Consider the following 27,135-nt stretch of genomic DNA (forward strand, 5'->3'; position numbering starts at 1 on the left):
GCAGCGGCTGGAGATTTGGAGAAGGGAACCGGTGCCACCACTGTTTTGGGTTTATTTGGCAGGAGGGAGGGGTGGGGACAGCTCTGGTTCTGTGCTGTGCACATCTGCACACATCTGCACCCCAAATATCTGCACCTCCACACCCTGCGCATCTGTATCTCTGCACCTTGTACTACAAACCTCTGTACCCGCCCCTCAGTGCACTGAATCTCTGCCCCTCTGTAAACCCCAAACATCTGCACCTCTGTCCCTGCACCCCACACACCTGCCCTCTGTCCCCTGAACACCTCCCCTCTGTCCCCTGCCCCGCACCGCCGCCGCGCTGTCAGCTCCGCTCCCGGCAGCACCGGGCACCCAGCACCGCTGCACCCCTGGGGCCGTACCCCGGTACCTCTCTCCCCTCTTCCATTCCCCTTTCCCTCTCCCCTCTCCCTCTCCCCTCTCCCTCTCTCATTTCCCTCTCTCCTCCGTCCCCTCGCGGCGCCTGCGCGCGGCGTGTCCGGGCGGATCCGGCGGAAGCGCCGGGAAGGTTCCGGGGCCGCGATGGCTCCGGACCCCTGGTGAGCGCCGGGCCGGGGCTGCGGGTCGGGACCGGGCCGGGCCGTGCCGGGGCTGCGGAGCGTCCGGAGCGTCCGGGGCCCGGCACGGGCGGGAGCGGGGCCGGGCTGTGCCCGTGGGGGGTTGTGCGCTTTCCAAAATCCCATCCCGGTGTGCGTTTGTTTTGGGGCTGCTGTGCCTTCCCTTCCCGGGGTCCCTTCCCTATTCCCATCCCAGGCTTTGTGGGTGTGTTTTTTGGGGGTGTTGTGCCTTCCCCTCACGGGCCTTTTCCCTGGGTTTATACCGGCCTATCCCGGCTCATCCCGGCGGATCCCATCCGATCCCTGCGGGTCCCAGCCCATCCCAGCTGATCCCAGCCCATCTCATCCCATCCCGGCTCATCCCGGCAGGTCCCATCCGATCCCAGCCCATCCCGGATGGTCCCATCCGATCCCAGCCCATCCCAGCCCATCTTGGCTGGTCCCGGCCCACTCCAGTCGATCCCAGCCGATCCCGGCGGGTCCCGGCCCATCCCAGCCCAGCCCATCCTGGCTCATCCCGGCGGGTCCCATCCGATCCCAGCCCATCCCGGCTCCCTCCCGGGGCCCCGGGCTCAGCCGCTGCCGTTCCCGCAGGCTCCCGCTGCTCGCCGCCGCTCGCCAGCTCGCCCAGGACATCGCCGAGAGGATCCAGGAACGGAACCGCTGCCAGCGGAGCGGGGAGAGCTCGGCCAAGGTGCCCCGGCAGGGAGCGCTTCGGCGGGGCTCGGGGAGTGCGGAATTCCCGGGGCTCGGGGAGTGCGGAATTCCCGGGGCTCGGGGAGTGCGGAATTCCCGGGGCTCGGGGCCGGGCTGTGTGCCTGTCGCTGCTGGCTCCCGCAGGGGAAGGTCGTGCTCCACGGCAGGAACCCCACACAGGGCTCTGTCCCTGGAGGTGTCTGTAAAGGGAACCAGAACGTTGGGAAAGACTTGGAAGACTGCATTCCGTTTGGGAATGAGCAGTGGCTGCCCCGGGTCTGGAAGGTCCTTTGGGTTTAGCAGCAGCGAATCTCTGCGTGCAGTGATGCTGAATTAACAGAGAGCTGTGGAGGGGCTGGGCACACCCTGCTGCTGCTCCGGGCTGCCCCTGCTGGCATGGAGCTGCTCCAGAGGCTCAGGGATGTTGGGATGGAGCTGTCCCAGAGGTTCAGGGATGCTGGGATGTTGGGATGGAGCTGCTCCAGAGGCTCAGGGATGCTGGGATGGAGCTGTCCCAGAGGCTCAGGGATGCTGGGATGTTGGGATGGAGCTGTCCCAGAGGCTCAGGGATGTTGGGATGTTGGGATGGAGCTGTCCCAGAGGCTCAGGGATGTTGGGATGTTGGGATGGAGCTGTCCCAGAGGCTCAGGGATGCCGGGATGGAGCTGTCCCAGAGGCTCAGGGATGCTGGGATGCTGGGATGGAGCTGTCCCAGAGGCTCAGGGATGCTGGGATGCTGGGATGGAGCTGTCCCAGAGGCTCAGGGATGCTGGGATGCTCAGCAGCTGCTCTTTGCCCTCTCTCTGTGAACAGGGAGCAGATGTTCCTCCCCCAGGGCTGGCTCCTGCCTTCTGCAGTGGCTGCAGATCAGAGAGAATAGGAATTTTGTTTTAGCTGCATTTCTAACAAAATACAAGCCCAGAGTTAAAGAGGAATGAGAAGCAGCAGTTGGAGCTTACCCAGGAATGTTGTGTTCTCCATGTTTTCACACTTCCTGTTTAAGAAATAAAATAAAATAAAGGTTTTCAGGATGCTGCTTTCCCTGGGGCTCCAGGCCTCATCCTTTCCTTCAGGAGCAGCTTTGAGTCATTACCTGCTCCCTTGGCTGTGTTCAGATGAAATTTGCTGTAAGCCCTTGAGTTGGTAGTTTTTAATAATCGGCATAATTAAGGCCCCAGTGCTTTATCTCCCACCCCTCTGTATCAGGGCTGTACTGCAAGGCCTGATCACTGGATCTGCTGGGCCACTCACTTTGCTGAGAAATGTTCAAATCAAATGTAATTTTTGAGATGTTTAGTTGGGAGAAATTCTGAGGAAAAGTGTGCAGGCTGTGCACAATAATCAGTGCTGCTGGATGGCTGCCTCAGTTCAGCAGGAGTTGAGAAGGGGTTTCAGAAACCCCAAATAAGTGGGATTTGAGGGTGGTATTTTCTCTGGCTTTGGAGTGTTGGAGGTGCAGATTAAATTCCTGCTTTCAGGACGGTGATGTATCAGAGTTGTACAGCTACACCTCAACAACAGAAGACCAATAAAAAGATTGCTGCTTAATCTGTATTTATAGAGGGCAAAGTCCTCTGTTGCCATCAGTGCCACCTCTGAGGAGTCCAAACCCAAGGAAACGTGGGGTTGGTGTTGTTTGGAGCCTTTCTGGGGCTGGAACTCTCCGAGGTTGTGTTTTATGGAAACATTGCACGGGTGACTGACTTCTCCATAAAATCATTTGTTCCGTGCCCTGTGTTTTCCAGCTTCCTTTAATCCATTAACAGGTAAAGAGGAATATTTAGCAGTGTTTGATTCTACTCTAAACAAGTTTCCAACAACGAGAGAGGTGTTTTCATAACAGAAACGCCTGTTGAGAAATCCACGGCTGAGCAGTCGCGTGTCCTGTGCCTCCTGAGTGCTGTAATGCAGGAAAATGTCTTTGTACAATCTTGGCCTTTTAGGAAGAATGTAAACAGGTTTTTATTTTTATAGTATTTTGCAATTAGCATGGCTGACAAACTTCTTGCATGTTGCTGAGCCAAAAATAGAGCATAAAATCTAAAATGGAAAAATAAACTGTGAGGAAAGATTTTAATCCAGCACTTACCATCTGTGAACTCTGCTCCATTGAGCTGATCATAAAACTTCCACTGGTTTCTTTTCTTTCTACTTTCCTTTTTTCTTAGTGTTCTGTAAACTGAGGTGAAATCTTTTTTTCTCCCACTGCAGTTTCTGACCAGTTGTCTGCATTTGGTGGCTTTTTGGCCGTGTCACCTTTGTGCTCTGTTGCTGTTCTGGGTCAGTCATATGCAGCATTCTCCACCTGGAGCTGAGAACAAATGAAAGGCCCTTTAATTACCTGATTGCAGAGCTGGGGGCCACGCAGAGGCTTCAGTATTCCCCAAACCTTGAGCCCCCATCCTGGTTTGATCTGCTGCCGTGGGGGTGTGGGGCTGCCTTGCTCCAGAGGAGGATTTTGGCTGCCTCAGCCTGGGTGCTCTCTGTTGCACCTGGTGGTGTTTGGGAGCAAACAAGGTTCAGTCTTCTCTGCTGGCCCTGCAGAGTTGCTGCTGTCTCTGTGTCCCCAAGCCAGCAGGACTGAGAGTGAGCAGCTGTCCCTCTCTGCTCCCCATGGGAGTTGGCGTCACTGCCCGTTGCAAGCAAGAGGCACAGCAAGTCTTAATTAGGATGACTTGCATTGTTAATTGCAGTTAGAGTGTTTTTTCTGCATAACTGGAATGAAGAGAACATCTGAGGAGGACAAACTCAGAGGATAATGTGAGTTAGAGTTGGAAAGGGGTGGGGAGAAAGCCCAGGAGGGTTCCTGCAAGCCTGGGGTTTGTTTGCAGCAGGGAAGAATGACTGAATTACATTTTTACTGAGAACAGACACATCTGGATCTTGAGCAGGTCAGTGGTGAGAAAGGATTGGGAGTCCTGGGTGCTGCTGAGAGGGAAATGGAGCAATCTGAATTTCTTTGGAGTGTTAAGTTTCAAGTCCAGAGCAGTTCAGTGCAGGGAGTGTGTCAACCTGTAGTAACCTTCTCTCTGATCCAGGTAGTTGGGAAAGAAACCCAATGGGAAAAGAAGCTGGTGCCTGTACTTTTATTGAAGATCAGAGGAAAGAGCTGGAAATTTATCTGGAAAATATTGAAATGTGCTGAAATGTTTTGCCTATATAAATAAGTGTGTTTATAAAGAGTTGAAAGACAGCTTTCCATATTCATCAGGATTAATGCTTTAGAATAGTGTTTGTGGAACTGTTGCACTGTTTAGTAAGCAGTCTGGACTGACTCCTGGCTCTCTGGGCTTGCAGAGCCCTTCACACCTGTGCAGTAAAAGTTAAATATATTGTCATGAAGCAGCATGAAACGTCATGCAGCTCAAACAGAGCAGGCCAGTGATAACCTCTGTGTTCCCCCAGGTCAATGTGGCCATCAGGTCCTCGCTGCAGAGCCTCAGGGAGAAGATTGAGCAGCTGAGGGAGCTGCTGCTGCGGGCAGTGTCAACACGCCAGATGTATCTGTAAACAGCAGCCCTGCCCCTCTGGGCTTGGGGCAACATGTGCTCTCATTCCTCTGCCACTGGGTTTCCCCTCATTCCCTTTGCAGGAGACTTTGTCACCAGAACTTTCTCTGTGCTGCTGGCTGTTATTTTCATGGCAGCTGCAGTGCAGGAAGGGCTGGGCACCTCTGGGGTGCAGCCAGGGAGTGAACCTGGCTCTGGTCACCTCTGTGTCCCCATCCTTAACAGGATGGGCTGAGAGGAGCTCAGTGAGATGTCTGAGATGTCTGAGCCACCTGAGAGCTGCCCTGGTGCTGTCTGTGCTGTGCAGGCACTGCTGGTGTATGAGCAAGGTCACTTGTCCAGCACCAAACTGACCAGGTGGCGTTGTCCCCTGGCATTGTCCCCTGGCGTTGTCTCCTGGCACTGTCTCTTGGCCAGGCCTTGCTGAAAGGAAGGAGAAGCTTTGTTCAGGCTGTGGCAGGGCTGGGGTATCCTGACTTGGTCTGACTTGAGAAACAACAGGGCTGCAGCTTCACACTGATACCAAACTGCAAATACGCCTTGGGAAGAAATCTCAGGGTTTTTTGCTAGGAGTGTTACCCCAGGGCTAGACTGGGATATGCAGGAAGAGCCAGGTTAAGGAGTCCCAGGCATGTCCATGTCCCTGAAGGCATCCAGAAGCAGTCTGGTTTGAGGGAGGAAAGTTTAATTTCAGCCTAGCACAGCAGAAATCCCTCCTGAGCCCTGAGTGCTTTGTGATGGCCAGGGCTGAACTCCCCTGCCCAGTGGCTGCTTGAGCAGGCAGATGCTGCTGCTGTGGCAGAAAACACACACAAACCAGTTCAGCCATTGCTGAACCCACTCAGCAGTAGAAGAGAGAGTCAGAAGTCCCTCAGGATGTCACTAAGGTTAATTAAGAAAAGCCCACAGAGCTCCCCTGTAGAAGCCACAGCTCTTCAGAGGCGCTGTGTGAATTGTTCCTCTGCTCCCCAGCGGCTGTCAGGTGCTCTGCTCGTGGATTGCAAGTGGAAACAGATGCTCAAAGGAAAATTCTGTTTTTTCTCTGATCCCTTGGCTGGGAGCTGCTCCCCTGGTCTGTGTGAGGAGCCTGCAGTGAAGTGAGATGAGAAATCCCCTGCTGATCTGAAAGGCTGTTCTGCCTGGCCCTGCCCTGGTGGTGACAGTGTAGTTTGGAGCTCTTTTAAGAAATCTCCTCCTTCCCTGAGCTTACCCTGTGCAGTACTGTAACATTGTCAGTGTTGGAGACCAGCAAATAAACAAAGAATGACTTTGGTTGGATTTTGGAGGGGGAAATGCAATTCTTAATGCTAATTTGGCAGTAAATGTCCTTTCAGTTCATTAATTACTTTGAGATAATGACAAAGATCATTCTATGGCCACTGTATGAAGCCTTTTGTTTGAGATATGTAAAGATCAGAAACACATTTAGAATAACAGCAGGTTTCATTCACAAAAATGTGACCGATCCTCTTAGATCTTGGAGCTTTTTTTTTTTTTTTTAGTTAAAATGGTTAATTTTGATGATCAGGGAGTCTAATTTATTTTAAGAATGTATAACAAGTGTTATTTTATATGATGAAATGAAAGCTTTTCGGTGTTTCTGAGTTTGGTCCTTAACCCAGAGCCATCAGCACACAGCTGGAGGGAGACAGGAGGCAGAATTTGGTGGACGAGCTCCTGACACGGCACAAACAGCTCGAGGCATCCTACAGGAACGAGGGCCCGGAGCCAGACGTGAGCAGGTACGGCACTGTCCCCCCAAATCCCAGCAGGGTCTGTGCTCTGGGTGCACCTCAGGTGCTAACTGAGCTGGCTGACCCCTGCAGGTAACAGCAGGAGATGGATTTGCCCAGAAGGGACGTGTTTGTGTCCCTGGCAGCAGATTCCTGGCAGCTCTGAGTGGCAGCTCCTGGGCACTGGTTTTGGTGGCACTCAGAGTTCAGCTGGGAGTTTTCTGCATTCCTGAGTGTATTTATGTTTGCTGGGGGTCTCTTCAGTGAGGTGGTGAAGGGCTTGGCTTTGGTGCTTGTGTTCCCTGGTGTGTTTTACACCCAAAGCTGGGCTGCCCTTGTTGCCCAGAGCAGCTGGGGCTGCCCCTGGATCCCTGGCAGTGCCCAAGGCCAGGTTGGACACTGGGGCTTGGAGCAGCCTGGGATTGTGGAAGGTGTCCCTGCCTGTGGCAGGATGATCTGCTAGGTCCTGCCAAGCCAAACCATTCTCTAATATGTGATTGTGATTTGTTTGTCATCTTTAGGTGTCCAGACAGCAGGGCAGCACCTGCTGCAGGTGATAAACCTTCAGGCTGGGCTAGAACCCAAACAATTGTTCAAGGTTTGGATTCTCCAGAGCTCAGTGCAGCTCCTGTTGTTGTGTTGGCTCTTAAATCTATCACTGAGTCACCCAAAACACGTAAAACAGCCAGGAAGCAAATCGTGGGGCTGTGATGTGGGAGAGCTCCTGTGTGTCCCCTGCTCTGAGCAGTCCCTGAGCTGGTGTGGCTGTTGTGGCCATCCCTGCTGTGCCAGGGCAGTGGTGGCAAGGTGCTGCTTCAGGGGTTCAGCCTTGGGTTGCCCCAGCGAGAAGGTGTTGAGGCAAATGGGAGGAAAATACCAAAATCCCATGATAATTTCAAGCCCCATTGGAAACAATCAAGGAATCCAGTATTTTCCAGCGGAAGATAACATCAGAGTATTTATTTGCTAGTGTTGCGAGGCTTGATGTTTTATAGTTATCTTTTAACTTCTTTTATTAAAAATGTATAAAACTATGCCAAATAGTCTGTCTGGTGAATTCCCAGCTCTTCCATGGTCTTCCCTGTGGCTCTGGGTTTCAGGGGCTCAGGCAGAGACACTCAGGCCTTGAGTTTTGTGCCAGGAAATCCAACTTTGCTCTCTTGCCTGAGCCTGGGCTCTGTGTGGGTCTGTAGGGAAGGGGCTTGGAGAGATCTTGGAAGGACTTTGGAGGATCTTGGAAGGATCCTGGCAGGACCTGGCAGGAGCTGGTCTCAGGCAGGGAGCCCCCAGGGTCTGCAGGGCTCAGCTGCCGTTCCCAGCTCAGGGTCCCTCTGAAATCCTTGCAGAGTCCTGGCCCAGCTTTGGGATTCTGGAGGTGGCAGAGCCCACCCTGGAATGTGCCTGGAGCTGACACTCAGCTTTTCCCTGCATTAGAAAAATCAGCACCTGGAGTTTGATGAAGCTGAGCAGCGACACTTGCCTGGCTTGTGCTGCTTTTCCATATCTAATCCAGCCCTGATGTGACAGCCCACGGTGCCCAGGTCCTGTTCTTGCCAGCAGCCCTTCCTTTCATTAACCTTCCTGCACCACTGATCACATATTTATTGTCCCAGGGCCTGGGGCTGGGAAGTTTTCCCTGGAATTAAGCTGCTTTGCGTTTGGTCACCACTCAGTGAGTTTTACATCCTTTGAAAGCTGCTCTGAAGCTGTTTCTGGGGTGCAGGGCTGTGCTTTCATGCTCTCAGGGTTGATCCCAAGTGACAACTGCGGGCAGGACGCTCCGTGGCTGGGGACAGCATTCCTGCCCCTTCCGGCCTTAATTAAGGTGCCACTGGAATTTTCCAGGGAAAGGTTGTGCTGTTTGCCTGCCTCCCCTTGAGCAGGGCTGGTTACATTTCCTTTAACTGTCTTGTAATAACAATTTCAGTATCTTCTGCCCCCTTTCTCCTTGGGAGAGATCTGTGCAGGTTGTCAGAGCAGGGGCGTTAATGGGGCAGAATTCCCAGGGTTTCACTCCATTCCAAAGGCAGGGGTGGGAAAAGCAACCAGGAATGTTGGCTTTCTGAATGTCACATGTCAAACTTTTAGAGTATTTAAACATTTGTGGAGGCAGAGGAATGGCAATATTCCTGCTCCTGTCTGATCAGGTCTCAGGCTGGAGAAGCCCATGTCAGTCACCAGAGAATCAATAAATTAACTGGCCTTCCTCGATGTCTCTTGGAATTCCTCAAAAATAAAGGCAACTTCTGGTGTTTGTGGGACACAAAGCACCTTCAGTAAGAGCTACCCAGGTACATTTTAGAAGAGTGTATTTTTTTTCCTCTTCAGTGTGGGTCACCATTTTTCCTGGTTGAACACTTTCCTGACAGATGGAAGGTATTTCAGCCTTGATCCAAACAGGAATTTTGCCTGATGCCAAGCAGGCTTCGGTCCATGAGTGCCTGGCTTCAGGTGTCAAATGCTTTTGGGAATGTGGCTGTGGTTTGTGGGGGGCAAGTGCTCTTTAGGAAATGAGATCAACAGGAGTTGTTTAGGGTCCTCTGGAAGTCCTTCTTGGTGTCCTTCCTACCTCCCAGCTCCTGCTGCAGCCTCCTGAGCTGGGATGGGGCTGGCCTCAGTTCTGGAAGGGTGGGATGGGAAGGGTGGGAAAAGAGGGAATTGTCCATCCAGAAGACCTGAGTGCCAGGATCAGATCCAGGGATGGGCTGGGGCTTTCCAGGACTGATGTGCCTTTGGCTGTGTGGTCAAGATTGCCCAGCACTCTCCTCAGCCAGCACCTGCAGCTCCCAGTCCTTGAAGCAGTGGGACCAGTGAAGCCAGCCACAGGGAAATGGTGTCAAGAGCAACATGGAATTTCCAGGAACATGGGAATAGCAGTTCTTGTGCTGGTGGGGCTGCAAGTCTTCTGCCACATGCAGGGAATGCTGGAGGCTGCCCATCAGGAGAGGTTCTTGTGGGGAAATCTCCAGCTGGGACAGTGCCTGGAGGGGATTTGGAAGTGCCTGTGCTGGTGTGGCCTCTCATGGGTTTTTGGAGAGATAGAGACGATTTCTGTTTTGTATGTTAAAATTATGTTTGTTTTATTTATTAGCTTGGAGCTTCCTAAAAATACAGAGCGAGCACTGTAAGTGAGAGAATGCCCCAGTGCAGCAGCAGCCCTGTGGAGAGTGACCTGTGAAGCCAGGCTGGGGTGCCCTGGGTGCTTCAAAGAGCCCCTCTGTAGTTCAGGGAATGTTAAGTGATCATCCACCCAATTGTCATATGACCCAGGTTTTGTTTAAGACTCAGTCTTGCTGATCAGTCTTGTGAAGCCCTAAGCCTCGATGTGTGGCCTTGGCCTAAAGTAAGTGCTGGTTGAGTAATCTAAGTTACTTGGGAGGTGTTAGAAGAATTATCAGTGAAACAATAAGACAAGCCCTCCCTTGTTAGGCAGTGCCAGAGCTCCCTGATTTTAAACCCCATCACCTTTTATACTCGGGCACATTGCTGAGCCTTGTAATTACTTAAATCTGCTCCCATCATCAAAAGCCATCCCCACACTCCAGTGAGGCTCCCAAGATTTGTGTGATTAACTTGGCGGAGGCAGTGGGTGGCTAATTGGATAAGCTTTAATCTTCACACCAGCCAGGCGAGGCAGGGCAGGATCAGAGGCAGGAGGAAGTTCTGCTGGGCTGTGTGGGAAGGTAGTTACCAAACATGTCACAAAGATTATTGTAACCAGCAGACCACTTGTCATGACCCAACCTACAAGAATAGGGCACAGCACTGGTGGGAGGGAGAGAGACAGAGCCGCAAATTATTTCAAATTTGCTTGCCTTGGCTGTTTTTTAACAGGCAGAAATAGTTGTGCTCTTTTTAACAAGCAGAGAGCTTTATGTTCCCTTTGCTTTAGTTAAACAGCTTTGTCAGGTGTTGTTACCCTGGATTTTGTGTCCTTCTAATTGAACTGAATTGGGTGAGCTGCAGAGATGTTTCCATCTTCAGCAGTGTAATGCTTCTGTCATGTTCACAAACCTGCTGCCAGTTGTGAGACTGGGAGGTAAAAGAGCATATTTAATCCCCCAAAGCAGGGAGGAAAGCTGGGTGATGTGTAAAACTGCATTCCTGCTGTAAGTTTTTCTAATCAAACCTGATTGCCAGCCTCGATAAATACATGGGAATTGGATGGATGGAGGTTCAGGGCTGGAATGCAGAGGAGTCCCAGCTCCTCTCTGCTGTTGCCCTTGACACCCAGCTGGTCGTGGCACAGCAGGGCTGGCTCTGCTTTGGTGTTCAGCATCACTGGGGTGGTTAAGGGAGATGCTGAGATTTATAAAAAGTGCTTTTATTAGCCACTTTTATTAAAAAAATGTTTGGTTTTTTTTTTTCTTTCCATTTTTCATTCTGACTTCACCTTGAGCTGGAGTGCAGTGCCCACGTTGCAATGGCCAGGGAGAGGAGCTGAGGAGCTCTCGTGTGTGGCTGATTTTCCAGCAGTGCTGCTCCATCCCATGGCCAGGAGATGTCCCCAGCTGCCCGGGATTCCTGCAGGAGCTCCGGGCCCAGCTCTGGGCTGTGCTCAGACACCTCCAGTGCCAGCAGGGCCCTGACCCCTCCTGGCCCCGCTGTCCTTGTGCACAGTGACCTCCTGGCCCGGGGCTTTGGCCACAGAGCGATGGCCAGCAGCTGTGGGCACCGGGCAGCATCTCTGCAGAGCAGCTCCATCAAAACTCAATTCAAAACATCAAAACAACTGCAACATTCAAATTTATGTTGTGGTGTAACTAAAAATCATTGAGAATTTGAGAGATCCTAAAAACTCTCTCTGTTCTTGGGTTGTTTGTGGAAGTGCTCTGGGAAAGAGCAGGGAAAAGGTAAAATGGGAATGAAATAAAGAGCATAAAGAAAGGAAAGCAGAAAGCAAAAACTCCAACTTGTGAACATCTGTGGGGGAAGCACCTTACCATGCCTCCTCCCAAACCTGGGTTGCAGTTCTGGGCTCAGGGGACTCTGAGTCTGTCGTGAGGTTTCTCTTGTGGGAGAAACCAGTGAGGAGCTGAAAGGCACAAACCAAAAATCTGGTACTGAGGAAATATTTAAGTGGGGTTTCATTTTATTGCTTGGATTTATGTGCCCTGGACATGGAAAACTTGTTTTCTGTGCTCACCAGGGAAGTGTCTGTAATGTGAACAATCTCAAGTCATAATTCTTTGAAAAGAAAACCCATTATTTAATTACTCTTTCATTTAAGAGTGTGTGTTCCTGGCTTCTCGTTCAGGTTGATGCCAGACTAGGAAATGCAGGAAGGGAGTTGTGTCCATCTACAGTTCTCAAAATTCAGGAATGTTCCTGGTTAGGTTTGGTCAGGATTGCAGGGAATTAAAAGTCTCATCTGATTTGCATGTCTGTTAACAAGTGGAATCTTTTCCTGTTTGAGGCTGTAGCAGTATTTTTATAAGTTTGTGCATTGATCACGTAGTAAATACAGGAATAACGTGTATTCCCAGGAATGTTGTGTGTTCTACACAACCTTTTCTAAACAACCTTTTATATGGATATATTATACAATCTGTGGATATATTATAGCCTGTGTATCCCTGTAAAAGGAATTCTCTCCTTCCTGACCACTTGGATTTGTTTGATTTGTTATTGGGGATTGCTTTTGGCTGATTGCTCCTGGCATTGCAGAGCCCTGTGGAGTGCTCAGCCCTGTGTGCTGCCGTCTGCCAGGGGGTTGGGGTTGGAAATCACTCTCTGGAACTTTTTTCAGGTCCAGCCTCATGGCAGGAGGGGCCAAACGAGGCAACACCAACCCCTGGCTCTTGGAAGAATCAGAGGAGACCAGAGGACTTGGCTTTGATGAGCTCAGGCAGCAGCAGAGAAGGATCATTGAAGGTACAAGAGCCTTTCTGGTTGTTCTGAGCATCTCTGGAACTGAGAGGAGCCTTTGAACCTCAACCCACCAACCTGGCTGAAGTTTTATTATTTATTATCTACAGGTGTCAAGTGCAGCAGCTCCAGGCAGCTGATTTCTGTATTTGCAGGAGCAGCATTGTGCTTGCAATGTTCTTAACTGGATGCAACTTCTTAAATTAAATTTTGGAGGTCGTGATTTTGCCCATATTCATGGTTTTGGTATGCAGTGTGATCACATAACTGCTCTGGGTGTAGGGGTGTTGCTGGGTGCATTAAATGTCTTGTTGAATTGGAATGAGGGAAGAATTAGCTCATCCAAAAAGGGTCTTTAGATTTTGGCCCTCTGCACCCATCGGGAACCTCCAACTTTGGAAGTGTTGGGAAACCTCAGCCTGAGGAGGTCAGGTGGTTAATGAGGTCATTTCCAGGCAATTCAAATATTGGAAGTGATGGAGTGAAATCAGATAAAGCCTGCTTCAGTCTGCATGGGAACAACTTGTGTGCAGCTGAGGAGAATCTGGATGGTCCAGGAGGAACCTCAGCTGCGTTTTAATTACATTATAGGTAATTGAACTGAGGCTGAGTGAGGTGCTGGAGGGCTCTGGGAGTGAAGGGTGTCCTGGCCACCCCATCTGGGCATCCCTGCTGTGCCCTGGGCACCCTCTGCAGCTCCTCCTGTGCCACTCGTGGCTGCTCTGGGCAGGGAGAGGCTGAGGGGCTCCCTGGGCACAGGGATTTGGTTCTTCACACAGGAGTGTGGGAGCACATCACACTTGGACTGCCCTCACCCCCTCTCCCTCTTGCAGCTTTAAAAATCTCTTTGAATTCTTTGGTGTTTGCATCACCTGTTTTCTTTTATTCATGTTAAAAGTTGCTTGGAAAATATAAAAAGGCTAATCAGGAGCTCAGGGTGTGTGCCAGAAAGTCCCTGCATTTCTGATTGAGTAACAGCTGAATGTGAAATTCTTGGATTTTTTTTTTTTGTGTGTGTGGTTTTTTTTGTTTTTGTCTTTTTTTTGGATCCTCAGCAAAATGACCCAGCCAGAGCAGGGAAATTATTTACCCATCATTCACATTATTTCAAGAGTGCTGTTGTCATAAAGATTAATTTTCATGTTGTGTTAATGTGTTTTTCTTAATACATTTTAGCCCTTTAAGCACAGAGCAGAGTAGATTTTTTTTTCTTCACTTCTGCCTATTTTATGTAGCCTGGCATTTATTTCAGCAACTTTCTAAAGTAGTTTAATATATTTTCCTGGTGCAGAACAAGATGCTGGACTCGATGCTCTCTCTTCAATCATATCCAGGCAAAAACAAATGGGGCAGGAAATTGGGAATGAGCTGGATGAGCAGAACGGTAAGGACAAGATTTGCCTCACTTTTATGTAAGACTGGGATTTGTTTTCTTCTGTCCTCATACAATTTCTCCTTCTGCCCACACAGCAAGCAGCTGACACTGAAGGTTTATGTTCAAGCACCCAGTGCAGATCGTGCCCATTCATCCCCTGATTTTGTTGTGCCTCCCTCCATTCCCTGTGGGCTGTGCCCAACACTTGGGGCGTTTCCCCAAGCCTGACTTTTGAACAAAGAGATTGGTGATTACTGCTCCAAAGCACAGAATTGATTCTGTGCTCCATCTTCTGCATTTTTCTATTTTATGACAGTTTTTGTGTGTTGCAGGGCTTCACTTGAGCATTCTCATTCTGTGTCTTTCCTGGTGATCTGAATGGAAATGCCTTGAGCAGTGATTAAAGGAGAAGCATTGCATTGCTTGCTCCAAATGATTGGGTTTGTGGCGTGAATGTAGATCAAATTAAATGCAATATTGAACCAGGAGAGCACCTATTTCCTTTCAGAGGAGCCAGTGGCCAACTGGAATTGCTCTCCTGTTTGCCACAGCTAGATCTGGGAGGGAGAGGAAATCCTTAGAATATGTCCTTGTTTATTAATCTTAAGGTTGTTAAGGAAGGGTTTGTGCAGCTGGGAGAGACTGGGCTCAGTGCTCTTGTCATATTTTGATCCTCAGCCTCATGTGTGGAAAGACATTTTCAATTAGTGGTCTCATAGGTTTTTTTATTAATCATTGCTTAAAAAGTCATATTAATTGCTCTTTTTTTTGCTCTAAATAGGAAACAGGTGGGAAGCATGAGCATGTTTATGGACTCTCTGTGAAACTTTGGTTTCTCCTCAGGAAAATACACGATCTGTGTCCCATTTCTCTGTTGAGGGTTGGGGATGGTGCCCCAAATTCTTATGTTTTGGGGACCCTGAAGGTTCTGTGTTTTGTGCCATTGCATTTTTGCCAGACTTCTAGCAATGAGGCCATCTGTGAAACTGAGTATGTTTAACCCTCCTTTTTACAAATAATGCAAGTAGTGCTGGTGTTGTTTGTCTTACAGACAGTTACAAAGCCTTGAGCAAAATTCCTGTTTCCACAGGAGCTCTACCTTGAGCTAGAGGCAGCTCTTTCTCAAGAGAGGGAAACTCTCCTGAGTGCTTGGGCAAGGAAGAGGCGAGGACTGTGTGTTCTGATCCTGAGGAGGCTGCTCAGAGCTCAGAGCCTGAGCTCTGCTCGTGTCCCACAGCCACGGGCAGCAGACCTGCCAGCCATGTGGGAAGCGGCATCAGGAGAGGTTGAAGCTGTCCAAAAGAGTTGGGAAATAAAAAGAAGAGCCTGACTTGACAGATGTGGGGGCAGATCACTCAGCACTTGGCTTCATCCCTGCCGGGCAAGTGGAACTCCCATGTTTCTGCTGACTTTATGCAATCCCTTTTTTTTGGGCTTTTTTGGCGGATATGGGGGGGATAAGGTCAGACATTTTGTTGCCACTGGCACCCTGGAAAAGCTGGAGTCCTTAGCAATATTTTCCAGGGGCTGTTTTCCCTGTGCACATCTTACTTCATGCCCTTAACCATGAGCAGACTTTGCTCAGGCGCTCTGCCAAGCTCGTGTCACTGCTGCACGCTCAGGTTGATGAGGATAACTGCCCTGTAATTTCCCCTTCCCTGGAATCCCTTTCCTTCCCGGTGCTGAGTGATAATGGCATCGTCTGTATTGTGGGGAGGCAGGGGAAGTTCATCTTCATTAAGTGCTGCTTCAACATTTCTTTTTCCTCCAGTCAGATTTTCCATCAAACCGCCCCTTTCTGTGGGAAGCTTGACTTCCAGTTCCCTGCCCTGCTGGGGTGCTCCCACCTTCTGCAGCTTGTCCTGGTGTTAGAATAAAACCTGGCTTAGTTCAGAAGTAGCTGATAATGTGCATTAATGAATTAGGCTTTAGGGAGTTGGGTACTGATTTTCCAGAGCCGTTCCTCAGGTCTGCTTTTCCCATTCCGAGGCTGTCCGGAGGTGTTTGGTGTCCCGGCTCTGCGGTGCCAGAGGCGTTTTCCCCGCAGTGCCGGCTGGTGTAGCTGTGCGTTTGCAGATGCTCCGGGAGCCAGGGCTAGGTTAATTATGCAGAGTTTACTCCTCAGAGCCGCTGCGTGCGAGTTCCTTTGTGTTTGTTCAGTGACTGCGGAACGATGAAACTTTGCCTTCGGGAGGGAGGTGCCTGGGTGGTGCCTGCTCCTCCTGCGCTGCTGGGCGGAGGGGCCGGAGGAGGAGCAGGGCTGGAGCATCCCTGGCCTTTGGTGGCAGCTGTGCCCGTGGAAAGCTCCCTGGCCATGGAGCAGCCTGCCTGAGCTCCACATCCTTCCGCTCATCTCTCCGAGAATCCTCTGGAGCCAGCAGGAAGTGCTCAGCTGGGATCCCTGCAGGATATCCTGGAAAAGCCCATTCCCTCGGAGCGATGTGGGATGTGGCTGGGTCCATCCTTGGCTTCTGTGCAGCATACAGGTTTTAATGGGAGCCCCACGTGGTTCTTTCCTCAGGTTTTCACTGTAGCCCTGTCCTGCAGATTTTATGACTCTGCTTAAAGCTGATGGGCTTTGCAAACCTCCCGTGCAGGACATTTTGCACTGATGAGCAAAATAGAAGCAGGGTATCAGGAGATGTTGTTTCAGGAGATGTTGTTTTTTTTCCAGCCTCAGGAGTCTGCTAGCAGTGGGGATTAGCAGAAGAATTTTCCCATCATTAACTCCAAATTTGGCCCCAGAAAAACTTTCTGTAATCCTTTCATCTGTTCCATGAAAAAAAAAAAAAAAGAAAGAAAATAGTGTAAATGGCCTCTGGCCCTGGTGATGAGGCAATCTAATCTAGTGCAATAATTGTGGAAGAATGCTTTCAGAAATTGTGAATGCTGTTTGTTTTACCCTTATAGAGATGTTGTTTTCTCATTGTGACATGCTTGCATGAGAATGGAATACTCTGGAATGGATGGTAAATATTGGGAGCTTGCAAAACTCGCCCTGTTTGGTATTTTTCCCCTGTCAGTGTCCGTTTGCTTTGCTCTGTTGAGGATGGGTTCTTCTTTTGCTTCTGGCTCCTCTAAAGCTTAGAGCAGAGCATAAATAAGTTCATAGATAAGCTGCAAAGTCAGACACTTGATGTCTTTTTCCTGGTTAGGAGAATGCTGTTTCCAGTCAGGATGTTCTTAACCAGAACGGATCATTTTGAGTAAACTATCTCTCATAATAATCCTTTAATTATATGGTTATGTAACATTTTGAATTTCTTGTCAAAATCAAGTTTCTGAAACCAAGCAGCAATTGTAGCATTATGTTTTTGTTTACAATAGCTTAGCAAATCAAGGTTGCAGTGTCACCTCTGGTCACAGTGGGTGGCACAGAATCCTCTTGGGGGGGTGGGACTCGGCTCAGCCTGGTGTGAGATTTTTGTTACCCTGACACTGCCAGCAAAGTGCTCGAGACTGGAGCCCTGTCCTGGCTCTGTACACACCTAGAGAACTGTCCCGGTATCATCAGTAAGGGGAGTGAAAACATTCCTGGCCATGCAAAGACTTGTTGGGAAGAGCCCCAGGAACGTGCTTCCCCTCTCCCAGGGCAGTGCTCAGCCCCAGGCTCCTGGTGCAGCCAGCCCAGAAAGGATATGGACAGTAAAGGCTGTTTTAGGCTTCTCCTAAAGATTATTTACGTGCCTATTGCACAATGCAAAAGCCGTTTCACGTTTCTGTTTGTTAAGAGCATTTTTGCTGTAACACAAACTAATTAGCACTGTGTATGGGCTGTGCTTAAGTTATGAGCCTCAGAGCAGTGGGGCAGGGATGCATTGCATCATTGTTAGGATTAGTTTGTAAATCAGAAATGATTAAAGATTAAATTTTTAGAAATGTTCATCATCTTTTCTAAACAATATCTGTTTTCATCCTATGGAGCCCCAGCCCTGCCTGCCTTGACCCCCTTGGAGATGGCTCCAGTCCTGCTTGGTGGACTCTGGAGGTGTTCAGCATTCCCTGGGAAAGGCTGAGCCACCAGCAGTTTCAGCTGTGCTAGAAACCTCCACAGGGGACCATATGTTTTTAATATTCAGATTTAAAATAACCATCCCTACTAGCCCGAGTGACCTCAGACCATGCAGATAGATTTTAATTTTGCTTCCTGAGCTTATTGTATGGAATAGAAACAACTTCAGTGTTACTGGGGCACTGCTCTGTCTTTATTGCACATTGTTTAAGTGGATTTAACCCTTCCTAGGGGAAAAATTAACTTTGCTTTTTGTCTTGAGTGGTCTGAATAATGCAATACTGAGGCTGGATATGAGCACTGAGAAGCTGGGAAGTGGCAGACCTGAGGTTACATGGCACTTCTTGGGTGTATTTTTAGTCCTAAAACACTTGTACGCTGTTTTCTGCAGGTCTTGCCTCATTTTGTGCATGGGACTCGATCTCTTCTGGGGTTGAACTGTGCATATGTGGTGACAAAAGCTGTTTTTAAGGTCCCTGCCTCGTTCCTTCCAGGTGCGGCAAAACATTTAGAGAGTGAGGCCAGGCTTGTTAAGAGGGCTTGTGGCAGCAACAGCAGAGAAATGTTGCCTTGGAGCATAAAACTGTGCTGCTGCCCAGGAGCTGGGAGTGAAGGGGATAACCTGTCCCAACTGAGCTTTTCCAGGAGAGCTTCCCTCTGTGTGCCTGACCTGGCACCCCAGGCTCGGGTCGGGAGCGCTGGCAGGGGCTGCAGGGAATCACGGAATGCTTGGGCTGGGAAGGGACCTCTGAGGATCATCTGGGCCAGCCCCAGGAAGGATTGGGGATGCAGAATCATTTCTGAGACACCTTAAATATCACCGAGTCCAACTGTCAACCTGACACTGCCAAGTCCACCATGAAACCATGTCCCTGAATTACATCGAAATATATTAAATATTGCTTGGAAAGGTAGATAAGGTTTGGTTTGCATGTTGTTTTTAAAAAAAGAGAGGTTCAAACTCTCTTTTACTGAAAATCCAAAATAAACCTTAACTATTAGTTTTCCTATTTTCCATCTGAGTTGGAATAATAGTGTTTCATCTCCCAAGGAAGCTGTCAAAATCCAAATACACTCAAACCTGCTGTCAGGAGGGCCATTGTGGGAAGGTCTGTGAGGGAGCTTTAACTCCTCAAGGCAGAGTTGGAGTTGTGCAGTCCATGAGGAATGCAGCCTTGTGCTGGGTGATGAGGATAAAACAAATTATTTGGTATCTGTCAAGGAAGTAACCCTGCCTGTGCTGCCTGCTGGGTGATGGAAAGCGAGGTTACACTGAATTTGCATTGCTTTGAGAAAGGTATCTACACAAAAAAGGAACCGTAGTGTTTCCTAACCTTTTAAGTACAAGACTTTGCTGCTTCAGTATTTCCAGTGTTTATTTATCTGTGAATTTTCCTGGTTTTATTGAAAGGAACATGGAAAAAGCAGGGAAGCCCCTGCAGAATGGGTCTGTCTCCAAGCCTGGGTCAGCAGCCAGATGGGAACCTGCACTGGGAGCTCTGGAGCTCAGGCTCAGGGTAATTTCAGCAGTGTTGGATGATCGGAGCAGCATGAGGGAGGTGTGAGGTGTCCTGCCCGTGGCTTCACGGAGGGCTGCTGACAGCAGGGGGAGGAACAAGGAGCAATTGGCCTGGTGCTGCCTCTCAGGCCCTGCTGGGATGGGTTTCCATCCTCCTGCAGCCTCTCAGGCCCTGCTGGGATGGGTTTCCATCCTCCTGCAGCCTCTCAGGCCCTGTTGGGATGGGTTTCCATCCTCCTGCAGCCTCTCAGGCCCTGCTGGGATGGGTTTCCATCCTCCTGCAGCCTCTCAGGCCCTGCTGGGATGGGTTTCCAGCCTTTTGCTGCTGGTCAGATGTCAGACTCTGCTGGGATGGGTTTCCAGCAGTCAGGCTGGGATAGCAGAACAAATTCTTTGTAAGCACAAGAGAGATGACAGCTCCGTCCTTGTAAGAGTCAAATGAATTTGGATTTCTTCTGTGCAAGAGCTTTATGAAGAGAATTAGGTGTCATTTGAGCTTCAGGACAGCTTTGGTGCTGTTGCATGAGAGGTCCTTGTAAGTCTGTGGCAGCGTGGGCACAAATGATTTCCCTTCCCTGGGAGTGTCAGGGATTGGCTGAGTGTTCCTGGGGATTGGCTGGAATTGGGCTTGGGCTGGGTCTGTCTGGGATGGACAGGACACAGATCCTGATGTGGAACCCCGGCAAGGGGGGGCTGGGTGCAGGACAGCAGTGAGAGGGAGCACAGGGCTCTGGAAGAATGAAGCAAAGCTGCTTCAAGAGTGGAGCCTTTTGCTGGCAGGATTGAGTCGAGGTCAGAAGGGGCAAAAAATCCTACACAGCCTGTCAGGAAGTTGGGCAGCCCTTGTTGTGGGACACCTCTAGAGGCGTGTGTCATTCCAGACAGCTTCAGCTGAGTTAGAGCAGGACCTGGGCTGGACAAGTTCTCATTTTCTCATGGGACCTTCCCTAGCTCGCACTTTCCATAACTTGCTTCCTTCAGACTTCTCATTCTGCTGCTTTTCTTGATTTGATCTTTAATCTCCCCTTCTGAATGTGCCTGATCCTCACTTTTGAAACCACCCATCTAGCATTCTTGCTCAGCCAGTTCCCCTCCTGCATCCCCCTGTGTCTTCTGTGTGTATCACTGGGAACATTGGGGTACTGCAGCTCCTGAAGCCACTGCAGAGTCTTAACATGGAAGAAACAGCATTGTTCTGAACTGGCTCAGATTTTGGCTGCAACTTTATTTCATTTTACTTTTGAGAATTCATCTGGAAGCGAGCTCCAAGCTGGGGATCTCCAGCCCGAGTCGTTACAGCTTTCCATCGTTTGGAGCCACTGAAAATGGGGCTTCTCATGGGAAGCAGCAAGTGGCCTCGTGCTGCCAGGGCTGTTGTGGATTTTGCTGCTCTCTGTGCCTGGAGATGCTGCTGCTCCTCTCTGGTGTTTGCAGCGCTCGGAGCCCCGGCCAGAGCCGCACCTGGCGGGATGAAAGCGCCGCCGCTGCCCGGGCTGCTCACACACACAATGAGCCTGGCTGGCTCCTTGGCACGGGCAGCCTTTTTCCTTCAATAGTTCAAGCCATAAAATAACTGTTCAACATTTGTCTTCTCAATTATGTGGATTTTTCCACAGTTAGTCAATCCCTACCTCACCCCGTGCTGGGGAGGGGGAAGCCGTCTCCATCCATGCATGGGGACAGAACTTCTGGGGAAATGAGTTCCAACTTCTTTAAGCCTTTCAGGATTTTTTGATAAGAATTATGATCTTAAACATCTTCTTTGTTAAGCCTTGTCTTTAGTTTTCTAATGGAGAGCTCTGGTAGAAGCCTCAACTTTTAGCACATGAGAGTTTCCCATCTGCTTCTTCAGGCATTTGATTTAAACTGTTTAAAAAGAAAACAAAACCTAGCTGTAATTGTAGATATTTCAAAACGCTGATGATTTTTTTCCATGTTAATTTAGCTTTTCCTCTGCTCAAGAAAATCTCAAATTGAGACTGTGGGGAGGGGATTTATTTTCCCAGACTGCTTTCCTGCTTTCTTAGGATGTCTGTCATGTGTTGTAAAGGAGCAGGAAGGGACAAACCCAGTCTGTTCTCCTTTACAGCCCCTTTTTGGTCAATCCCTACCTGTCTGAGAGCAGCTGCAATTCTGTATCCTGATCTTACAGCCGCTGCTTGTGGCAGAGAAAGGCAGGGGATAAATTGCCCTGTGGAGAACAGCCTTTGCTAGAGGAAAATGTGATGGGAGTTTCTATATAATTTTATTTTTTTACCCTTGCAGATACACCAAGGTGTTCTACCTGACTCATTCTGCTCTGGTTTTTGACTGGAGGGGAGGTTTTAAGGTTTGAGACAGGATCCCAAAGGTTTTCTTTCTGCCCTGAGCTGGTGTTCACCGAGCAGGACACGGCTGCTTCAGCGTTTTCACGTGATGACATTTCCCTGTCTCTGGGCAATGTTTTATTCTCAAATCCTTAAGCACCACTTAGGCTAAAAATAATGTTTTATTTTTAAATATTTGCTATTTGTGGCAGTGAAATACAGCTTGATGATTTCTACTTCAGTGTGTACATTAAGGACTCTGACATCAGTGCTTCCCCTTCTCGGAGGTTTTTTGGGGTTTGATGGGGCTGCTCTGTCCCACAGCCCTGAGGAGCCGCCTGCCCAGGCATTGTTGGAGAGGAGGGGATGTCCAGGCTCTGGAGGAATGGTGTTTGGTGGGAACCAGATGCTCCCGTGTCCTGGTGATTCCGGTCAGGGCTGCTGGGCACTTCCTGGGATTTTAATAGATTTCCCAGAAAACCTGTGGGGCTGGGAGCAGCACGGTTACAGCGCAGGAGGGGATAAGAAAGCCACGTTTCTGGGCACGTTGTGCTCCTGAGGTATTGCTGGAATCTGAGGAGTGCTTTGAACTGGCCTTACTCAGCCTGAGCCGGCTGCTCAGGGCTCTCCAGCTCATTCTCCTGCTTTTCCCATTACCTCCAAGTGCGTGGCCAGCTCATCCCTCCTCCCATCTCTGCTCCCATCTCTCCTGTTCTCCTGAGCAGAATATATTGCTTCTCTGACTCTTGTGTGCAGTCCTCTGGAGGTGCTGACTTTCCCTGCCCAAAATCCCCGCAGTAGAGCTGTTCCATGTTGGGCTGGTGGCCAGCACAGCTCACAATTCCAGTTTGTTGCTCCCGAGAAGTTGGGCTTGGGGTGAGGCAGCAGAACCAATTCATAGGTGCAGCACTGGGGGTGGATTTGCCGTGTAATGGCTGAGTTTAAGGAAAACTGCAGTGCCAGGTGATGCCCACAGTGTTTGTGGGAGCTGATTTTTCACAGAGGGGTTTTGGCCTGGGCTGTGTCAGAGCTTTCTGTTCAATGCCAGGCTCATGGCAGCTTGATGGAGTCAGAGAGAAAGCTGGGACCAGTTTCTCCCTCCTCAAACTGACTGTGTTTCAGTCAGAAACAAAATTAATGTGACATGAACGTGGCATTCTTTTAAACTGGTGAAGTTGATCTCTTAAAGCATCCTGCTATCACTTAAGAGCTGACAAAATCATTGTGTTATAACTATTACTATAAATTAAAGTAGGTTCCTTGCAAGCTCGAGTGTAACCTTTTGGTCTGAATTGTATTAAATGTATTTGAAATGTATTAAATGCTTCATCCCTCTGCATCCCAAACCAGCTCAGTTGCTGTGGGTATTATCCTGTTTATGCCATGTATTGTGAAAAATGCCTTGCTGTCTGACTCCAGCCCTTTCCTACGATCCCAGGGAGCACTGGGAGGGAGTGGGATGTACTTGTTGTTCCCAGTGAACTGCTGTTTCCAGACATCAATAACTGGAATAATCCTCCAGCACAACAGTAGTACAAGTCTTGGATGTGGAAGCAGACAAAATTCCACTTTATTTTCTCCCAAAGTTTTACAAGAAACACTTCAGCATGAAGGGAATAAATCACACAAGGTACACGAGGTCCTATAACATGAAGTGTCTGGCACCAAAGTGCAGGGGCACAATCAAATCTGGCTTTTGGCTGTGTGGATCATTGTGCTGAAACAGCTCCAGGGGTGTTTGATCTCAGAATTTTATTGGAAATTCTCTTATAGAACCAAGTTTGCTGAAAAATGCTGGTTTGGGGCCAGTCTTTAGTCTGAAACATCTGGGCCTGATAGCCTTTTTCCAAGCTCAGGGTAGGAACTCAAGTGATACCTTTGTGATAAAAAGTGATGGATTTGGCTCTGAGATACCGAGGCCACAGTTCCCAGTTTGGGGCAGGACAGGCTGGGCTGGGGACTCCAGGGATCCCAGTTTGGAGCAGGACAGGCTGGGCTGGGGACTCCAGGGATCCCAGTTTGGAGCAGGACAGGCTGGGCTGGGGACTCCAGGGATCCCATTTTGGAGCAGGACAGGCTGGGCTGGGGACTCCAGGGATCCCCACAGCTGCATCAGCTCCTCCAGGTATGAGCACAAATGCTGAAAGGAATATTGGTTTGCAGCCCTGCCAGGATTTCAGAAGGTTGGGATTGGTCTGGTCTGGGCAATTTATATGTAAAACTAAAATAACATTTGGTATAAAGAGACCAAATGTTCTGTAGAGCCCTGAGCTTTGTGTCTTTAGGATCTAAAGAGCAGCAGCACGAGACAGCCCAGTCCCAGTGACAGAGCCCCAGCACTGGGGTGTGGAGCAAAGAAGCACTTCTGGGTGTAGAGGGAAGATTTTTGGCTCTTACTGGTTGGTTGTCATGGGCTTTGTCATTTGTGTCATTTTGTGTGAGGGAACTGGAGTGGGGAATGTGGTAATTTTGGGCAAGAAACTTAGAAATTGTTAATTTTACTGTGTTAAAACTCTTTTAACAGTTTGAATTGTATTGCAGAAGTCTGTTACCTTTGCTGTAGCATAACAGGTAGTGGTGGAGGGGACTGATGTGGTGACTGATGGTGCTTGGCTTGAGGAAAAATCCATCAGGACGTGGCTGAGCTTGGAAATCTCCCGGGGGATGCTCCAGCAGAGAGGTGTTCATTTGTCTGCTTCATTTTCTCCAGATGATATTTCCCTGATCAAGCTGAGCTTGGGCTTGCAGGGGTGAGCAGGGCTCTCCTTGCTCCTGGTTTGGAGGCTGGGACAGGAGCAGGGACAGGGAAGGCAGGAGGTGCCCACTGGGACATTCAGTGGGACAGGGAGGGATCACTCCAGGCAGGGACAGTCCCCAGGCAGGCTGGGCACTGCAAGGGCACCTCTTAATTTTGGTATTCTTTGCCTCTCCAACTCCTGCATGCCCTGGGATCTGATGTTAACAGCTCTGTCCCCTGCCCTTCTTTTGGAATCTGGAGGTTTCCCCGTGCCTGTGTTAGCCAGGGGCTGTGCACTGGGGTCACGTTGCTGCAGTTGTGTTCTCAGCCAGTGCTTGCAGATAACCTGGGGCCTTGCCAAGGAACATGAGCAGTGTGGATTGAACCCTGGGCTGGCCTTCCCAAACGTGCTGTCTGCAATGAATAGAAGATCAGGTCAGCTGGGAGGAAAGCTTTCCTCTGCTTGAGCTTAGGACATGAGCTGTCTCATGTGTACTCGTTACAAAAAAGTGTTTTCACTTGGAAATTATTATTAGGTCCAAGCTGCCTTGGAGCACCAGCCTGGGGATAAAGATTCCAGTGTGGCACACATCCATGTGCTAAATGATCAGAGCTCTGAGTTTGGGGCTGCATGATGATTTTCTGGTACTGGTGCATCTGTGTGGCAGCTGGGGTCAGTGCTGGGTTTCCAGCTTTCCATGTCACCAATCACAGGTGGTTTTAGGGGTGCTCACACTTAGATTGGAGCTGCAGTGGGGTTCTTCCCATGGTTAAGCTGTTCTGACTTCACTTGTTAGGGAAAAGCTCCATTTGCTGCTTTGTTACAATGGGAACTGCAGCGGTTTTGCTGATGGCTAATGTGGGTGGTGTGTTTTCAATGAAAGGAAAATGACTTTCATAGCTGGAAACTTGAGAGGGAAGGGCTGAGGATTTGAGTGTAAAATCAGTGTATTCCTCTCTTCTGATCAGGGTCAGTGGCTGGTGCTGCTGTTAAATCTCCCTGAGCACTTGAAAGTGGTTTTATTTCTGGGGCAGGTGCTGGGGAGAGGACAGCAGGGCTTTATCCCAGCTCTGCACTGGCAGTGTGCAGGACAACACCTGTGAGCTGTCCCCATGTGCAGGGAGGTTTCTGTTTCACTTCCTGCCATAAGGAACCTCTCTGAAGTGGAAATAACCCCCAAATCTGCCCTGTGCTTCCTACCCAGCTCTGTCCCACTGGAATTCCTGTTGGAAGGGAATGGCAGGGGCTGTTATTGACTGAGGGAAGGTTGCATCCCTCAGAAGCAAGCATAAATCAAAAATACAACAATCACAGCTGGTGAAAAAGAAATCTTAGAGCTTTGCTGTAAGCATAAGGCAGATTTCTCACTCTGCTTTCTGCTGAGTATTCTCAGTGCAAGTGTGAGGGTGAACTACCCTGCACAGCTGTGTCTCTACATGGTTTTGTTCTGAAGGTAAAAACTTCCTCAGTCCGTGCTGAAAGAGAAACTTTCAGATTTCTGTGAATAATGGAGGAAAAACCCATTAATACAGGGGCTGGGGAGCCTTTTAAAGAGAGCACATGCCAGGCTTGCTCTGCTTCAGGCTTTCAAGTCGTGCAGGATACCAAGCCAAATTTATACAATTTCTGATATGTGTGGAGTTTTTCCTCTTTGATATTTTTTAAAGCCAGTTATATTTATTTTTTAAACCATAATCTGTATGTATTTGATATACAGCTGAGCTGAAGGAGGAGTAACCTTCCTGTCTGCAAGTGCAGATGTGGGCCTGACCCTGTCAGGCACCTACAGAGATCATCTCTCCAGGAAGAGAGATCCACTCCCATGCATAAAATGAACTTTTTCCTTCTGTCCAAGTCCTAGTGGACTCTTGGTACCATCATGCTCTTGGTGAAGAAGACCTTAATTAGTAAATCTCAATCAGTGTTTGCTGGAAGGTGCTTGGCTCTTCTTCAGGACCTGGGGACTCCTGGTCTGTCAGGGCTCCTCAGGAGACCTTGTTTGAGAGGGGCAGAGGGAAGTGGAGTGGCACCTCAGGGTTTCTGTGGCCTGGCTTCTCCTGCAGCTCATTAACATCAGCCACACTGTGACAGCTGAACACTTTATCCCCTGAAGGTAGCAGGAAGATTAAGGAAAACTCTCATTTCAGAGTTGCCAGGAGCCTTTATAAAGGATATATTTTAAACAAGCCTCCCAGTAGTGTTTAAAGAAATTGGAAGGGGTAAAGCAGTTTTAACAGGGATTAAATGGAGCAGCTGGGCATTAGAGGCAGCAGATCTTGTCTGCCTAAATCATCCAAATGTACAGACATTGCCAAACACAAACACAGCCAAACCCCTATCCTTCAATCTGGGTTAAAAACATTTCATAAACTGACTGGCACTGCTGGCTTCACTGAGAGGTTTGGTTTTTGGAATGGGGGGAGCTTTCCAAAAGTTCTCACTAAGAGTTATTGTGTGAAAATCAGCAACAGCCACAGCTCTGGTCCTGCCCAAGTGTCCTTGGTAACTTGGGCTGCCCATGGCTGCTCCACTGAAGCTCCCATCACATCCTCTGGCGTTTCTGGATCAAAGCAATGGTGATAAACACTGAATTCTCCAAATTTAGCTTTGCTCAGGAGATCTTGGGTAAAATGTGTCATTGCTGGCAGCAGCTCTTCCTGCCCGGAGCTGCGAGCTGATGAGCTGCTGACACAGCCAAAGTTGTCCCAGTGCTGCAGGACCACTGGGTTTGTGTTCCCTCCTGCAGAGGATGCTCTTCCTCTTGTTCCCCCAAATGGAAAATGGTTTTAACACCAGCTGAG

The 27,135-nt window shown here is 49.3% G+C and overlaps 1 protein-coding gene across 5 annotated transcripts in view; it reads left to right on the forward strand.

Annotated features, from left to right (window-relative positions):
• The first annotated feature begins 503 nt into the window (after positions 1-503).
• The window catches only part of STX8 (syntaxin 8), an 86,273-nt gene continuing 59,641 nt past the window's right edge, over positions 504-27,135 (forward strand). For 3 of the 5 annotated variants that reach the window (XM_088065485.1, XM_005530969.3, XM_088065486.1), the window contains exons 1-6: positions 504-560; positions 1,173-1,272; positions 4,680-4,774; positions 6,415-6,525; positions 12,266-12,390; positions 13,676-13,768. In XM_088065485.1, coding sequence (XP_087921611.1) covers positions 544-560; positions 1,173-1,272; positions 4,680-4,774; positions 6,415-6,525; positions 12,266-12,390; positions 13,676-13,768 — 541 coding nt within the window. In that variant the 5' untranslated portion in view covers positions 504-543. Of the gene's footprint in view, positions 561-1,172; positions 1,273-4,679; positions 4,775-6,414; positions 6,526-10,102; positions 10,200-12,265; positions 12,391-12,500; positions 12,631-12,839; positions 12,976-13,675; positions 13,769-27,135 lie in introns of those variants that run through there. The other 2 variants (XM_088065487.1, XM_088065488.1) reach the window with 2 other exon arrangements.

Source organism: Pseudopodoces humilis, chromosome 21, assembly GCF_049639895.1.
Source record: "Pseudopodoces humilis isolate 2021_Gansu_Grassland_sample_001 chromosome 21, ASM4963989v1, whole genome shotgun sequence".
Lineage (NCBI taxonomy): Eukaryota > Metazoa > Chordata > Aves > Passeriformes > Paridae > Pseudopodoces > Pseudopodoces humilis.